The sequence below is a fragment of the Pogona vitticeps genome, chromosome 5 (assembly GCF_051106095.1).
Source record: "Pogona vitticeps strain Pit_001003342236 chromosome 5, PviZW2.1, whole genome shotgun sequence".
Lineage (NCBI taxonomy): Eukaryota > Metazoa > Chordata > Lepidosauria > Squamata > Agamidae > Pogona > Pogona vitticeps.
In genome coordinates, this window is record NC_135787.1 from 42,788,429 (window position 1) to 42,805,670 (window position 17,242).

Sequence of the window (17,242 nt, forward strand, 5' to 3'; positions counted from 1 at the left end):
AGGAGGGGTCGGTCGAGGCTGTTCCCTGGCGCTCCCTTAGCGGAGGGGAGGGTGGAGGGAGACAGTCTGGGAATCCAGACCAAGACGGGGAAGCTTCGCAAAGGGATACTGCGCTGAACTCCGAAGGAAACGCCGCCAGGAGCCACTTCCTTCCAACTCGCCACCGCCGCCGCCGCGCCCCTCGACGAAAAGCGCCCCCATTGCCCCGAAGCGGACTGGCCGTCGCAGCGCGGTTCGGGTGCTCCGCCTGAGGCGCACGAGCGGCGCCCCTTTCCTGGTCCGGCCGGTGCGTTTCTGGGGCCGGGAGCCCCACACGGTGGGTGTGCGTGCGCGCGCGCGCTGGGGAAAGCCCGCGTGTCCCTTCGAGGGCGCGTTTGGCGGTCGCTCGCTGGCAGTTTTTGTTTTGTCTGCAGTGAAACGAGGGACGGAGGGAGAGCAGCTCGAGGCGGGGAGCCAGGAAAGCGGGTGGATGGGGTTGAAGCCTCACTAGCCTATTTGGAGACACCTACAGGGGCTTTATTTTCCACTCTTTTCGGGCCCATTATTCCCCCCCCCCGTGGATATTTTATTATGCTTGGAGACTATGGAGTCGATGGGGAAAGCAGATACCCCTTTGCCCGCCCTCCCGCCACCTCCGTATCTTCGCTTTCCGTCTGGAAATCAGCAGGCGGACTGACTGAAGCGTCTGGCCAAAACTAGACGGGGTTTTTACGGGCGGTGCGTGAACAGACGGCGCTGATGATTCAAGGAACGCCCCCCCGGGGGGGGGAGACTGCGAAAGATGATGGAGAAGGACGGCGGGTTGTTGGTTCTGGTGCCAAGCGGCCCCTTATCCCTGGCTTCTTTCCCACCTGCGGGTGCAGGAGAGGGACCATAGCTGGCGACGGCGGTGGGTTGCGAATGAAGACCGCCCCCCCTCCCTGGAAAAACGAGCTATTGGAACGAACTCATTCTTAGTGTAAACACCAGTGTTTAGTACGGAGTTGCCAAATAGATAAATAAATACTTTTCCATTTGGAAGAAATGACCACACCGGAGCAGAATATACACCAGCTATTTTGAAATCGAAGGCCCTTTCTTCCACGTTAAAAAAAAGTTTGGATCTGGATTTAGTCCTGCTAAAAACAAACCCTTTAACATCAAGTGAGAATTGTTAGCCATTTCTGTTCGATTTTGGTGGGTCTGCTTTAGGTGTGTCTATCTCTGACTCCAACCAAATATGTTTAAGAAGGACTGTATAGTTTATTGAAATTAGTAGTTGCTTAAAAGTAAGACTGGGATTCTAACCTGTTTTTTTTAATTCAATTCAATTAGTGGTATTTATTTCCTAATGCCTATGCTGGAACCTGGATACCAATAAAACTACTGTACAGTAGTTGTAGAAGAAAACAGAAGAGAAGAATACTATCAATTTAAACAGGCATTCTGTCCATTATAGTCTATATGTCCCAATCATTTTGAATGCAAATACAGCACCTTCCCTTAGAATTTTTTCTGCATTTGGTAGATTTTTTTTCCTTGGGTCCAGAGTTGCAGCCTTGAATATTGAATAAGTAAAGATTATTTATTTATTTATTTATTTATTTATTGGTCTACCTGTGCCAAAGTGCTCTCATGCCCTCAGGATTTATGTCAGCAGTTGTTTTTACTTTTTAACCTCGTAACGCCTGTAGAAAACAATGCCAGTTGTTATGTGCAATCATGTTCCTTCCAACTTATGGTGTCCTTATGAATTAGGGACCTCCAGTGAAACATGCATTGTTCTCAACTTTTCTGTTCATGCTGTGGGAGCATGTCCATGCAAACACTAAAATGTCACAATTTAAATTATTTGGTATTTCAGTCCTAAAAAGTAGAATTATTTGATATAAATTTTGTTCCTAAATTAATTTAGTTATAGGTAAATAAGAATAAGGTAATAAATTTGGCTAGAATGCAGCAATATTCACTTCCACTCAAAGCAACAAAGTCTGACGTGAATAACAAGTGTTGATTCATTCAGACGCTCATTCCAGTTCTTTGCCTGAGTTCATTAAGACTTACTCAGATTTATATGTGTACAGGATTTCTCTCTTGAACTTATACTTCAGTCCTATAATTATTAAACAGCAATAAGTTCCATTGGACTCAGTGAGGCTTATATCTTCGGAAACACATAGAACTACATGGCAAATTTCCATTGCCATTGGTAGGAAGTAATAAGTCCAGTTGCTTCCAGCAGGAAATAGAAGCAGCTGACATACTATGGAGCTTAAGTTGATATGTTTAGGAACACACTGTTAATCTCAGTAAAAGTCAGCAGAATTAGCCAGTTTAAAATTCAAGAGACGGTAGAAAATTAGTTTAAGATAGCAATCATAAGCATTGTAGGTAAATTCCCATGGATGCAGTTGGGCTTTACTTTTGAGAAAACATGCATTGCTTTCAACTGTAAATTACTTCAGTAACCACAACCTGAGCTCCTCATGTTCCATTTGATCCTTGATACATTGGCCAGCAATTTTTTTTGCTAGTCCCAAACAGAGCTTAGGCCCTGAGAAAAAAATAATTCCATCTGTATGGCCACATAATTTGGAAGTTTGGATTTTGTATATCAGGCTAGCGGAAGAAGCTGTTATGTGGCTAACAGTGAAAATAATGTAGTGGATTCTGGGACAAGAGACAAAATAATAAGGAAAAAGAAGAAAGAAACATATGATATGCAACATGGATGGCTGGGGGGAAGGAGATGCCATGGAGTGAAGTGTGCTTTTGTTACTTGATGGCTTTCCGTAGCTGGCCAAGAGAATTAGGCATTGGGGGAGGGGGGAATTATTCTTTTGTGTTTGCTCTCCAGTGCCTTCTCCAGGATACTTTATGAAGAAAAACAGTTTAACTAGATAGATATTTTATACTTTAGGAATCAAAAGAGTTGTGTGTCCTATGCCACCTTACTTGGAAGGTAATCATCATCATCATCATTATCATGTGCCGACTAGTCAGTTCTGACTTATGGCCACCCTTTCCAGGGTTTTCTAGGTAAACCAAGAGTAGTTTAGTCTTTGTCTAGGACAGTGATGGCGAACCTATGGTATGCGTGCCACAGCTGGCACACAGAGCCCTCTCTGTGGGCACACGAGCCATAAGTCGTCATAGAGAAATACTTAACCCGTCGTCCAGTCCCGGATTTTGGCACTCCCCTCTGCTGGTGCAGTGGTCCAGTGGAGGGGTGCAATGGCTACCATTACCAGTCTAGCCAAATGGGGGATTGGAGGACTGGTAAGTATTTATTTGTTAATGCCGCCCATGGGGGGGGGGCACAAGCATTTAACCCTTGCAGTGCAGGAGCAGTTGTTTTTTCTAAACTAAAACCTCAGCGTTCAGGTTTTAATTGCAGTATTGGCACTTTGAAATAAATAAGTTGATTTTGTGTTGCAATTTGGGCACTTGGGCTCAAAAAGGTTTACCATCACTGGTCTAGTAGCACCCTGGGACTGTGCTGCTTGCCCATGGCTACACAGGCTGGCTTTCACCCTAGGAGGCACAGTGAGGAATCAAACTCCTAGATACCTAAACCAGTGAGCTATCCAGTCAGCGTGGAAGGTAGGCAGGAAGTAATTGTGGAGTGAGGAATGGGAAGAGAGGATCGGAAATTGGAGGAGAGAAATAGGGTGAGAGAAAAGGCAAATGGATTTATTTATTTTTTTGAGAATATAAACGCTGCTTTTTAAAGCAGTAACAAAAGTAATGTGGAGATGTGGCCATTGCACCCCAGAAATAACAAAATTACAAGTCTCTGTATTAGTTATGTAACATTGTTGTGAATGTTCATAAGGTGAAACCGAAGAAAAATATGGTGGTTTCGTTTTCTGTAGCAGAGTCAGTGCTGCATAGACATGTGGGCTGTCAGACCCCCAATAAAGCAGGAGAAGCAGTTAAAAACAAACTCCTAGCCTTTATTAAGAAACGTACATTCTGGACAGAAAAGCCTAAACCCTAATCCTAACTAGATAGACATATACCCGTGGGATTCAGGGAAGAGGAGAAACAGTAGGTCTGCCCCTTAGAGCAGTGGTCCCCAACCTTAGGCCTCGAGATGTTCTTGGACTCCAACTCCCAGAAGCCTTCGCCACCACCTCTGATGGCCAGGATTTCTGGGAGTTTAAGTCCAAGAACATCTGGAGGCCCAAGGTTGGGGACCACTGCTTTAGAGAACAGGAAAAGAAGAAGATAAGACTGATAGGTGGACCCTAAGAGTATCACTCTAATGCAGAGGTTCCTGACCTTGGCTTCCCAGATGCCCTTGTACATAAACTCCCAGAAGCCTTCACCACCAGCTGTGCTGACCACAATTTCTGGGAGTTGTAGTCCAAGAATAACTGGGGACAAAAGGCTGGGAAACACTGGTCTAATAATAGAAGCAAGAAGTAAAGGTCAGAGAGACGAGCCTCCCTGGCATCTACTCTGAAATCCCTCTTCGGGCTGGATAGGTGCTATGAGGCAATGCTTGCCAGATGCTGGGCCAACAAATATGAGATTACACTTTTGTTACACAAAAGTAAGGAGTTATAATAATAATAATGTTATTTGTAACATGGTACTCCGAAGCACTTTTGTATTCCCTGTTGAACTAACAGCAACTCCTGAGCTGCTAATCATCGTAATGGCTAATGCTGTTGGCTATGCATTACAGTAGTTCAGACAAGGAAGGCCTGTGGCTGTTTCCCACACTAAAGCTGAAGAAAGCTGAGACATAATGACACACAGGAAGGGAATTATTTAGTTTATAAGATTCTCATCATGACTTGATGTTTGAGCACTACTTTGTTGGCTTGCAGCAGTTTTATGGCTTTGGTGACTACGTTTTGTGCAGAAAAGCAACTCAGATGTTTCTCTAAATAAAAGAAGTCAGTATTGGTTTTAAAGGAATATAATCTTGCTGCTGTCCCAATGACTAAAGCCTTTCAGTATTCAATCTGTATCTATGTATTTCTTTGGTTTAAATTTCTCTCTTTCTATAAGCCCAAACGCATTTATCTGGATTTTTCGAAAATAAATCTGAATTTAGTGCTCTTTGTTTCGACATAAGTATGCTTAAAATGGATTAAATTTAGGACGAGAGAATGGAAGTCTTGCAAAACCAACAAGAACGCAAATTATAATTAAATATACGTGGGGCAAAATCCTCTTGTGTAAAGTTATGTGCTGCAAGGCGTGTCATCATCCAATGCTAGCAATATTTAATTTTAACAAACAAACAAAAAGCTTCCTATTTCCCCTCCTTTTAGATTCTGAGGCTCCCTAGGGCTTTTTGACCTGGAGAAACTTTTGAGAGCCTTGGAATGGGGTGTATGTGCTTTTAATGGTAAAAAATTGCCAATGGTACTAGGTTTCAGACTACCGTCTGTGATTTTTGACTATTAAAGACTCCCCTCCCCTTTGCTGTCCTGAGGCTCCCGGATGTTTCGCAAGAGGAACTTTGCTAGATCCAATTTATGAGCCCTCCAGACATATTGCTATAACACTCCCATCAGGCCCAACTCATACCACCAATGCTGAGGGACTCTGCGAAATGTCATGTAAAATATCTGAGGGTCAAAAAGTGTGCCACCCCTGCTTTATGTGGAAATAAATGCCCCTGAAATCAAGAGTTAAAACTTGCAAATAATGTGTTTGGATTTTTATATCAGCAGGCATTATCTGGATATTGCTTTTAATTTAAAACTGGCTGCTTCTGAGGTGGGTGGTTTTTTTTTAACCTTTGCTGTATTTCATGATTTTGTCTGTTTTTAATTGTTATTTTGTTATACTTTAAAAAAATTATCATTTGCACTGAAATGAACAAATGTAAGTTTCAATTAAGAGGCTGGTGTTGCAATAATAAATACCTTCCTTTCTTCTTTGTAGGAGAAACAAGTAACACCAGCATAGTGATCATATTGATTTCTGGCACTGAAGCATTGGAAATGGAAGCATTCCCTTTCAGGATTATATTGGCACTTCTTGTAACCGGATCTGTCATCAGCGACCGTATGGAGAGATATCATTCAAACCTGACAGACTTTGGAAACAATGTCTCTGTCATAGATCTATCCCGTCCTGCCAGTAAAACCAATGGAACATATTGCCGGCAGAAAACTAGAGCTGATGACACTTTCAAATACATCAATACAATTGTATCCTGTGCAGTTTTCATCATTGGGATTGTTGGAAATGTAACTCTGCTGAGGATTATTTACCAGAACAAGTGTATGAGGAATGGTCCCAATGCACTGATAGCTAGCTTGGCAATGGGAGACCTTATCTACATCATCATTGATATCCCTATCAATGTATATAAGGTAAACATCAAAATACTTACACTTTGTGCATTTATTTTTGTAAAATGCAAAGTTACTAAGATGGGGATTGCCTTACAATTTCTTAAGAGTTTGGGAATGTTACTTTTTGAACTAAAATACCCAGATCCCCTAACAACCATGGCTATTCAGAGAACTGTAGGACAAAGAGTCTGTTTTCCACACCCTGATCCCTGTCAATAAGCAGGTTTGTATTCCTTAATGCTCCCCTAAGAACCATGGCATGCTTCATCTGTAGCACTTAAAATTGGATTGCCTGTGCTGAAAACATTGTGCATGGAACAGCATGAAATCTCCGTTGATGATATTGGCTATCTGCTGGCTGTTTCAGACTTACACAGGTGAACGTCAGCTGATATTCCAGCCCAGACAAGCCTTTAATAGAGGTGATGTGGAAGTGATGAGTCTATGACAAAGTAGCTGCCTGCATGCTTCTGCATGCTGCTATGAGGTGTATAAAAGCAAGTTCAGCTGTGTATGAAATTTGATGCAAACTAAAACAAAATGAAAACTAGTCATAATGTGTTTGCTATTTATTTTATTTATTTATTGCATTTATACCCTACCCATCTAGTCAATTGACTACTGCTAGAGAAGTTGTTAATTGCTAAATGATATGCATGAATCAGATCTTGACCACATTACAACCAACACAGCGACCTGAGTGTAGTCCATCAATGTGTATTAGCTTGGGAAAATATGATACTGTTTGTTGGATCCATTTCAACCTGACTTTCAGGCTGGCTATAGAATAGAAATGGCTTTGGATACCCTAGTGTGTACAGCCTAGTCTGAGACTATGGCAAGGGGAATACTGTATGTTCTCATTGGTTTTCTTGGACATGTTTGTGGCTTTTTTGATACCTTTCTGTATAGTCTGTACTGGAGGGAGTTATAGGCAATGTATTGTAGTTTTCTGAGTCCACAGAGCAGGTATGCACAAAAAGATAGTGCTGGGTTACTGTCATGCCATTGGTATTATGGTGTTCTGCAGGGTTTTATTTAGTCTGTTTCGTTGTTTTAAGATCTATGTCACTGCATGTTTTACAGCTGGGTGCCCTCAATACAAGGATGACACTCAGGCCTATCTTTCCTTTGGACTAGATTCAAATGCTGCTATATAAATCATAAGGAGTTCTTTAGAATCAGTGATGAACTGGTTAAGGAATGATAGAGAAGTTCATTCCACACAATCTGAAGTGGGTGGTGGTGGTGGAGGGCTTTTCAAATCAAAGAAGTGGTGTTTGACCTGTTCTGTATAAGACTGCGTATGCTCTGTAGGACTAGCTACACAACTTGTGTGTGTATGCAGAGGATGTGTTCACATGAAGCAATATAAAGGACATACAGGTGCTATTTGTAACTTTACGGTGCTCTGCAGCTTCAGTAAATCTACCAGTGGTAGATCTTTTCTTGCAGAGACATGGTCTGGACAGAATCATACATGCTCAAGTACCCTGTTTCCCTGAAAATAAGACCTAACCTGAAAATAGGCCCTAATATGATTTCTCAGGATGCTCGTAATATAAGCCCTACGCCAAAAATAAGCCCTAGTTGTGCAGCAACCAGAAGATGACATGACTGTAAAATAAAACATCCCCTGAAAATAACCCCTAATGTGTTTTTGGAGCAAAAATTAATATAAGACACTGTCTTATTTTCGGGGAAACACAGTAAGGTCCTGGCTAGATGACTATTTTGTGTTTTAGTTCTCAGAGGCAAAATACGCCACAGTAGCTCTTTCTGTTTCCCAGCAGTGGAAAAATACAATCAATCAATCAGTCAATCAAAGTATGGCAGGACTATATCTGTTTCTGTGTTCAGTACTGTGTTCCATCTAAGTAGCAGTTCTGTCTGGTCAGTAGTTTGAATAGAAGAACTCTGTTAGCCTCATGTACGATCAGTGTACAGTGGTGCCTCGACTTGCAACCATAATCCGTTCCAGAAGATGGATGTAACTCGAAATGATCGTAAGTCGAAGCGCCATTTCCCATTGAAATGCATTGGAACACGATTAATCCATTCTGGCATTAATAATAATAATAATAATAATAATAATAATAATAATAATAATAATAATAATAATAATAATAATAATAATAATAATAATAATAATAATAATAATAATAATAATAACAATAACAATAACAATAACAATAACAACAACAACAACAACAACAACAACAACAACAACAACAACAACAACAACAACAACAACAACAACAAATAAAGCACACAGCAAGCCCCATCAGAAGGCACTGGGGCTGAAAAAATAGACACCAAAACACACCCAAAAATCACAGTACAGAAACATAACCCCCCCCAGCCCAAACCCACCCTGTAAAACCCTGTAAATGTACTTACTCAGAACCAGAAAGCAGCACCGGGCAGTTCGAATCCTCCTCCGACGCACATGCTAGCTACAAAGAAGCTCTTTGCCGACCAATGGTTAGCCCTCTAATTTGAATTCCCCGCCTTTTTCCCTGCCTCTTGATCGCAACTTGAAGCTCCAGCTGCAAGTTGAAGCAAAATTTTGCAGCCGGAGCTGTCACAACTCGAAATGGTCATATGTCGGGACGGTCGTAAGTCGAGGCTTCACTATATACATATAATTAATAGTTCAGCATGAAACTGATATGCCCCAATGGTGGTCTGTAGGTACTATAGCTGTGATGTTATAAATAAGAACACCAGAAAATTTAGTGACTATGTTTTAATGTGATTAGAAATAGTATGTCTGAGTAACGTGTAGACGTGCTCAGTTGTCTGTGTCAGGCTTCTTTAAAATTCTACATAGTATCAATACAGCTTGGAATGGTTATTTATTTATTTACACCCCTGACAGCAACAGCAAAATCAAATAGTTACATAGGAATGGGTCAGGAAACTTTCACATGCAGAGAATATTCCTGAATGCCTCTTTGAATAGCTCCATTTTAACCTGCTTCCTGAAGAACAGAAGGGAGGGAGCTTGGCATGCATCAACAGGCAGCACAATTTCTAGAGTTCACCTGTCAGTATGAATGTTTTCTGAAGCTCTAAAATTAATCCATTGTGACTGCACTCTTATCACAAGACAGAGAAGACATTGGCCTTTCCCCATTTATAGAGAATCATAAAAGTAGTGGTAATATTTCTGGGATAAGGGGGAAACTAGCCTCCCTCTGTGCAATGGGCCAAACTGTTCAGATGGGATCAAAAGTATAGAACTCTACTTACAGATTTCCAGCTAGGATTGTTCAAACCTATTTCTGTTATGTATAAAAAGACAATCTGAGCCACAGATTGTGTGAAAGTGGTATATCTCTATGTGATTTATAATGATTATAATGAAATGCATGGAAACAAGGAAAGAATAAGGTAATCAGCTGCAAGCATTTTGAATGGTTTCCAGGATGGCTTGTGGACCAAGCGGAGAGGAGGTTCTTGTCCCAACCATGAACCCTGTGATGGTTTCTTAATTCCTTAGAACAGTAGAGTGTCAGCTTGATGAAGGAGATTATTCAGGAGACCTGGGTTCAAATCTTTGCTTAGCCATGGAAACTCATTGGAACATGGTGATGGTAAATCACTTCTTGACTATCTCGCATACCTTAAAAACCTACTAGGATTAGCATAAGTAAGAAGCCATTTAATGGTACATAGCAAATAGAAATAGCATAGACACTGTGTTCTTGTTTCCATATAATCAGGATCTTATATTTTGGGGTTTTGGTTCCTTGTTGGTCCCTCCTCCTCCTCCTCTTTGAACTGCTAGCAAAATATGTCCGTGCAAAATGAAGAGAACAAAATGGTTTACAAAAAGACTTTGGGTTCAGCCTTAAGTCACGTAGCCAAGGGAACTATAATTCAGCATGATGAGAATAGTTTCTCAATGTCATATTATCTTTGTTTGAAAGTAACACTTCTAGATTGTCAGAATTCAAGTGTTTGAGTTCTGATATATTGTGTATTTATGGCCAAGACTTAAAAAGCTTGACCTCACTGAGAGAACTGGGATCAGTTCCAGTCACTTTAGATTAGTGGGTAAAATACTGAAATTCAACTCCATTTTCTTCACTCCATTTACTCATCCCTGGATCCTGAACTTCAGCATTCTAATGGCTTCTCCTTGTCTAACCTTTCTAACAGAGGAAACTTGAGCTTTGCTGGAAGCAGCTGATGTGCTCTGTTCATTTATAATATGGTTTAGATTGTACAAATGAAATTTTCATTGTAAACAGAGATTATGGTTTTGTTACATGATGTACCTGGGTATGACAGCTATAATTATCAGATTTTCTTTCAGATTTCTAAGTCACTGGGTCTGACATCCTTACATCGTTTCAAAATGATCTCTATAGCTTATGCTGTACACCATTGTTTCAGTTTCATTTGTCCTGCCTGCTTGGCTCCTTTTGGGGGGGGGCTACATTCCCAGAATCCCGTAGCCAGCACAGTCAGGATGATTCTGACATTTATAGTCCAGAAAACAAACTTTCCAAGATTTAAGGCCTGTGTGTATGCAAATCCACTTGACAGTAAATCAGTCATTTTAATGTATGAGGTTACTGCACTGGAAATTTTTATGTCTGGATTAACAAAATTTAGTCTGCCCCGATTTTACATGCCAAGTATTGCTTGATATTAATTGTCATTATTACTATTTAGGCATTCTCCCCTCTACCCTATTTATTAACATGGCTAATCATGAAGGGCAGTGGTTACACATGGAGGACAAAATGGATACATATGATGATGCAATGGGGAAAAATGAACATCATTGTGTGAGTGGTGTTATACCTGAGGAGGGTTAAATGAACTTGCTACTCAAAATGATTGTCTGAAAACCCCTGGCGTAGGCAGTCCTTAATATTGTATTTGCGAAGGCTTTCACAGCCGGGATCTAGTGGTTGTTGTGGGTTTTTTGGGCTCTTTGGCTGTGTTCTGAAGGTTGTTCTTCCTAACGTTTCACCAGTCTCTGTGGCCGGCATCTTCAGAGGACAGCACTCCTCTGTGCCGGCCACAGAGACTGGCGAAATGTTAGGAAGAACAACCTTCAGAACACGGCCAAAGAACCCAAAAAACCCACAACAACCATTAGTCCTTAATATTCTCCAGAATAATTAAGTTCCTCTGGGTTTAGTGATTTTAAACCCTAGGATGGGCCCAATCCAGCCTCACAACAGCTGGAATCCAGGCTGTGGAACTTCCAAAAGAGGTTCCTTCCCTTTGGAAAGAGAATACCTCAAATTTGAGAAAGGTATGTTTGAGGCTGTCGTTTCCAGAATCCCCTAGGAGATGACTGGATGATTCCAGGAGTAACAGGGGCAGGCAGGGGGGAGTGTTTAGAAGGTAATGCTACGTCCTTTCCTGTACATTCTCCACACTGGAAAGGTAAGAAGGTCAGAGAGAGTATTTCCATGTTATCTCTATGGATCTTTCTTCCAGAAAGGGATAGATGTTATTTGTAACATGTCTAAATTGTAAATCTGCATTTATGTGCATTTTTGTATACTCCTCTCTTACTAGCATCATAAGCATACATACATATACTGGCTTAGAGATGGAAATTGCCTCATGCTGAATCAAACTATTGGCACAGTATTATCTGCTCTGGAGAGTTGTCTGGATAGCTCAGTGCTTTAGGTTTCTGGCTGTGAAGCAACAGATTGGGAGCTTGATTCCCCACTGGGTCTCCTGTGAGTAGAGCCAGTCTTGGGAATGCTGCAAAGTCCCATAGTGCCCACAGAATGGTAAACCACTTCTGAGTGCTCTCTACCTGGAAAACCCTAAGAAGGGTCACCACGAGTGAGAACTGACTTGATGGCACATGTTTCTTCTTCTTCTTCTTCTTCTTCTTCTTCTTCTTCTTCTTCTTCTTCTTCTTCTTCTTCTTCTTCTTCTTCTTCTTCTTCTTCTTCTTATTAATTATTATTATTATTATTATTATTATTATTATTATTATTATCATCATCATCATCATCATCATCATCATCATCATCATCATCATCATCATCATCATCTGCTTGGACTGCTAGCAGTTCATCAAGATTTCTAGCTAACTCTTTTTTTTTTAAAGGTGGTAACATGAGGAATTTGAACCATGGGCCTTCTAAAGAAAACGCATGTGGGTCTATCCCTTTGCTATGGCCCTTCAGCTTAGTGTGAGCATTATTTTTAAACTGTATATTTCAGAGTTGGCTTGAGGACTGGGAAGGAGCTTCACCTTCATATTTTGATGCCTATAATACAAGTTATGAACCATAACATTTTAGGAAATACTTTATTTTTCAGGAAACTTACATTCTTTACCTGAAAGCTGGCTTGAAATTGCTTTGTACCATAAAAGCATCTTTGTTGTTCTTGCGACAATTTCTCTCTAATCCAGCAGGTCTGGTTATAAGTCTCTTTTTGGCTCAGCATTCCTTGACAAAAGATGGAGCCCGAACAGACTGCAGTTCTGGCACTATTACAAAGTTTTCGTTCAGTTTTTAAATAAAGTTGAAAGACAAAACTCCAGACTTCCTCCCACACAAGTTCTAATGCAACCAATGGGAGTTGTTTTATTACTTCTGGCACCCTTTTAGATCGTCCTCGTCACTTTCTCTCATTATGACTCTAGGAGAGACAGAAAGGGCACATGTATGTCCAGGCTATGGCGTGAAAAAGTTACTTTGATTACGCTACAGCTCCCAGAATTAGTCCACCAAGCATGGTTTGTGTGTGTGTGTGTGTGTGTGTGTGGTCTGGCAGTTGTGGTCAAGAACAGAGCATGTTTCTGAGCTCTGATTCAGACCTTAATTTTTGTCAAGTATTTATATACACGAGGGAGAGACAGACAGACTGTACATATTTAAGAAATGAGAATGTTGAGCTTCCAGGAAACCAAATTGTGGGCTTCCTTTCACTTGTTACGAAATACAGTATAAATCAGAATACATCTATATAACGGGAATCTGCAACAAAATATCACAGGCTGAGGTGCTTTCGCTTAGGATGCCTGCCTGTCTGCCTGCTGGCCCAACCAGCTAGCCAGCCATGGTTTTTTCTAAGATACTTCATTTCATTCTTCCTTCCCACTTCTGATATTTCCTCCCCTTCTTCACCAGACACTTGATTCTGAGGCTGCTGAAAATGCCCATGAAGAAAGAGACCTAACGATATTTCAGTGTTTTGTTTGAATCCTTTCTAATGCATGTTCCATGCTAGGAAAGGCTACAAATAAAACATGCTGGAGCTAATGGGTAATGGCATTTACCCCAGCCAACATGCTCTGCTTGAAAAGAAATCATATAATATTTGGGGGTTTGGTTACTAAGTGAAAGGTTGCTTTCTCTTTCCTGTTTAACCCCACACACCATGGCTACATTTGGCAATTGAATGGAATGGGGAGGGGGTGAATTGGAAGAATACAAGAATTTTAATTACTCGGGAGCCTTGAGGCTTTGACATTTACTCAGCCTCTGATTAAAAATGCAGGTGAGGAGAGAAGGTTAACAGGATAGGCAGTGTTGTAAATTGAGACTGCAGACCTAAACACATTTTTACAGCACAGTTTTGTGCACATTTACTTGGAAGCAAGTTCCATTCAATGTTAGGAAAAGTTACATTTTGGTCTACAGCTCCCAGAATTTCATAGCCAGCATGGCCACTAAGGAATTGTAAGAAAAAATGAATGTAGAATGTGTTGTTGTTGTTTAGTTGTTAAGTTGTGTCTGACTCTTCGTGACCCCATGGACGAGAGCACGTCAGGCCCTCCTGTCTTCCACTGCCTCCTGGAGTTGGGTCAAATTCAAGTTGGTAGATTCGATGACACTGTCTATCCATCTTGTCCTCTGTCGTCCCCTTCTCCTCTTGTCTTCACACTTTCCCAACATCAGGGTCTTTTCCAGGGAGTCTTCTCTTCTCATGAGATGGCCAAAGTATTGGAGCCTCAGCTTCAGAATCTGTCCTTTCAATGAAAACTCTGGGTTGATTTCCTTCAAAATGGATAGGTTTGTTCTCTTTGCAGTCCAGGAGACTCGCAAGAGCCTCCTCCAGCACCACAATTCAAAAGCATCAATTCTTCAGTAGTCAGCCTTCTCTATGGTCCAGCTCTCACTTTCATGCATTATCTAGAATGTACTTTCTCCCTAGCACTGCAAACAAAACTAGGGCCTTAATTTCAAAGACTAGCAACCAGTTGTGGTCCAGAGGTCAGTGACTGACTGGTCAATTCTGAGAGTTCTGATCCCAAAAAGGGTGGTACCCCCACTTCAACTACTTTTGATGTCTTTGCATATCAGCTAAGCTCCTGCTATCTGATCATCACTGTTCTGCGTTCCAAAATTGCTAGTCAACCAAAATAAATTATCACTCATTGCACAATATTAGAACTAGCTCTAAGTAGCTGCTTTAAATATACAGTCTTTCTCCCTCTCTCTCTCTCTCATGCCAGATGAGCTAAATGTAATCTGTACCTCAGAAAGAAGAATGAATTTGTTACCATTAATGCTGAATGTGTGTTTTTTGGGTGTGTTGGGGTGAAACCTCTTATTCATTGAGCACAGTTATCAGCAATTAGGGAAGTAACATCAGCCCTAGTTCAGAGATAGTTACATTTAGATTTCAGCGTAAATCCACTGTATGGTTGGGAATGCATATTTTGCATTGCAGGAAGCATGGAAATGTGTTCCCAGTCCACACCGTGTAGAGCACATTGGCTTGGCTTACAAGAATTGATATTTTTGCCATGCACATATAGCACTCTTCTTGGAATACACAAACATCTTCTTCAGAAGTCTCATGGGAGGCCTGAACAACATCAGAGTTAAGCCATACCTCTAATACACTGGGAGCATCTTGGACAGCAATTCCTGGACATAAAACTTTATGTATGTGCAGAGGTGATCTAATGATAAATTCAGTAGTTTGTTAAAAAAAAAAACTTTGGGGTGATTAGAGAGAGAGAGATTGCAGGAAAGGTTGTTCCCGGTGTCCCAAAACATCACTTTCCAGCTCAGTACATCACCATAACACCATCCAGAGTTACATCCACTTCCTTTTGTAGAACAAAACAAATGATCACAGAGGAAAAACATTGTTTTAATGTTTTAAAGTTTTAAAAAGTTTTAAGTTTTAAAAAGCAGAAGCCCCCAGCATCAGCGGACAGGGGAGAAATTCTGAATTGGAAACAGAAGGTGCTGGGCTGATTTGCATTGGCTTTTGCATCATGTAATCACAGAAAAATACTTTGAATTCACTCATGCTAATTGCAAAGCAAGTCCTGAAGTATTTGTCAATGTAGTTTCAGCCTTAGGAGCAAGAATTTTAAAGCTATTTATGACTCAGTGTAGGAGGTTTTTGTTCCAATAAATGCAAGTCAGAAATGTTAACTGGTCATACTGACACATTTGGAAGAATTCCAGAAGTAGCCAAAAATATACTGATATGTGTCACAGAACATAAGCAGAAATTAGTTTTCTGTCTCTAAACCTTATCATACATTTATCTGTCTCTCCATCGCTGTATCTTTTGGACTGTTGAAAGCAACTTTCCTGCATCAGGAAGAATGGTGCTAAACAGATTGTTTTAAAAGAAGGTAAAATGAAGCTTACTCTGTGACATTTGAAGAAATCACCCAAATTGAATGTTTTTAGCATGTTGCTGAAAATATTTCATTGTCTATTACACTTAATTGTCAGCGTGGAAACACTAAGGTTTGATGGAAGAGTCATTCAGGAATAGTCTGTTTTCCTGAATTCCAGAAGTAGAGCCATAAATCTTTTTGATTTCAGCTTATAAACATGTAGTCTAAATTCTGCTGTGCTGAACTTTACACTTTTAAGTTTTTCTTGGAAAATGCAGCTTTAGAATTATATTTGTACTTAATAGTAGAGATGCTTCCATTGTGAAAGTCTGGAGTCAAGAGACCAAATCTTAACAGGGGTAAAAGGAGTGTAGGAGTAATTTGCCCTGGGCTCCTACAGAAAAAGAGGCACTGTCCATATTTCCTGTATGTATCTTTGATCTCAGCCTGTACTCTGTCCTCTCCTATGCAGTGGTCCTTGCCAGTGGTAGTAGCAAGACCCCAACATCACATCTGCCCTAGGATCGATGAACCCTCTTCGTATCCCCAACCCCTAGAGCAGAAATAGGAGATGTGTGACCCTCCATATGTTGTTGAACTATAACTCACATAAATCATCACTATAGCCTGTGCTCGCTAGGACTGATGGTAGTTGCAGTCTGACATCTCCTGAGTTTCATGCACTCCATCTCTACCCTAAAGAGTTGTTCACAGAGATAGATGTCTAGAGAGGACAGGTAAACTGTTCTTTCCTTGGTACATTGAACAGACCTTGGGGAGAAGAGCATAGGCATACACAGCTGTGCAAGCAACTCCTTGCAAATTCTTGAATCCTACATGTTCAGTTTAGGTTCTCTTTTGTACTTTTCCACTCAGAGTGCAATGGCATAAGGAGAAGGACCAGAAGATTCATGCATTATGGTATGAGACTGATGGGCATGGCAACACTGCACTTTCAATAAATACAATGTTAGCCTGTGAACAGCCCTTAAGTCATTTGGTCATTCCACACCCATTTTCTGAAATAAATGCCTTTTCCCTAGCACTAGGCAAAGAACTTACTCACGCAAACCCAGTGGGAACAGGAGCTTCCATGCATATCTTTCTAGCTTGCCTTCCTTATCCTGTAGCCAGAACTACCATGTTGGTTTTGTGCCAGCACAAGCAGGTACCATATTTTTCCATTTATAAGATGACCCTATGTATAAGACGACTCCCCTTTTCTAACCCCAAATTAGAAAAAGCAGGGATCAAAGAGCTCCTTTTTGCTGTGCCCCGTGCCTTGGCAAAAGGTAAGGAAAGTGGCTGTCAAAGTGACTGCTGCTTTTTCTTGTCTTTTGAGAAGGCACGGAGC

General features: G+C 41.0%; 1 protein-coding gene across 5 annotated transcripts in view; it reads left to right on the top strand.

Moving 5' to 3' along the window:
- Nucleotides 1-17,242, top strand: part of EDNRA (endothelin receptor type A) — a 118,169-nt gene that overhangs the window by 82,759 nt on the left and 18,168 nt on the right. The window contains exons 1-2 of one of the 5 annotated variants that reach the window (XM_073001585.2): nt 152-286; nt 5,887-6,320. In XM_073001585.2, coding sequence (XP_072857686.1) covers nt 5,946-6,320 — 375 coding nt within the window. In that variant the 5' untranslated portion in view covers nt 152-286; nt 5,887-5,945. Of the gene's footprint in view, nt 1-151; nt 317-363; nt 1,144-1,295; nt 3,259-5,886; nt 6,321-17,242 lie in introns of those variants that run through there. The other 4 variants (XM_073001584.2, XM_073001586.2, XM_073001583.2 and 1 more) reach the window with 4 other exon arrangements.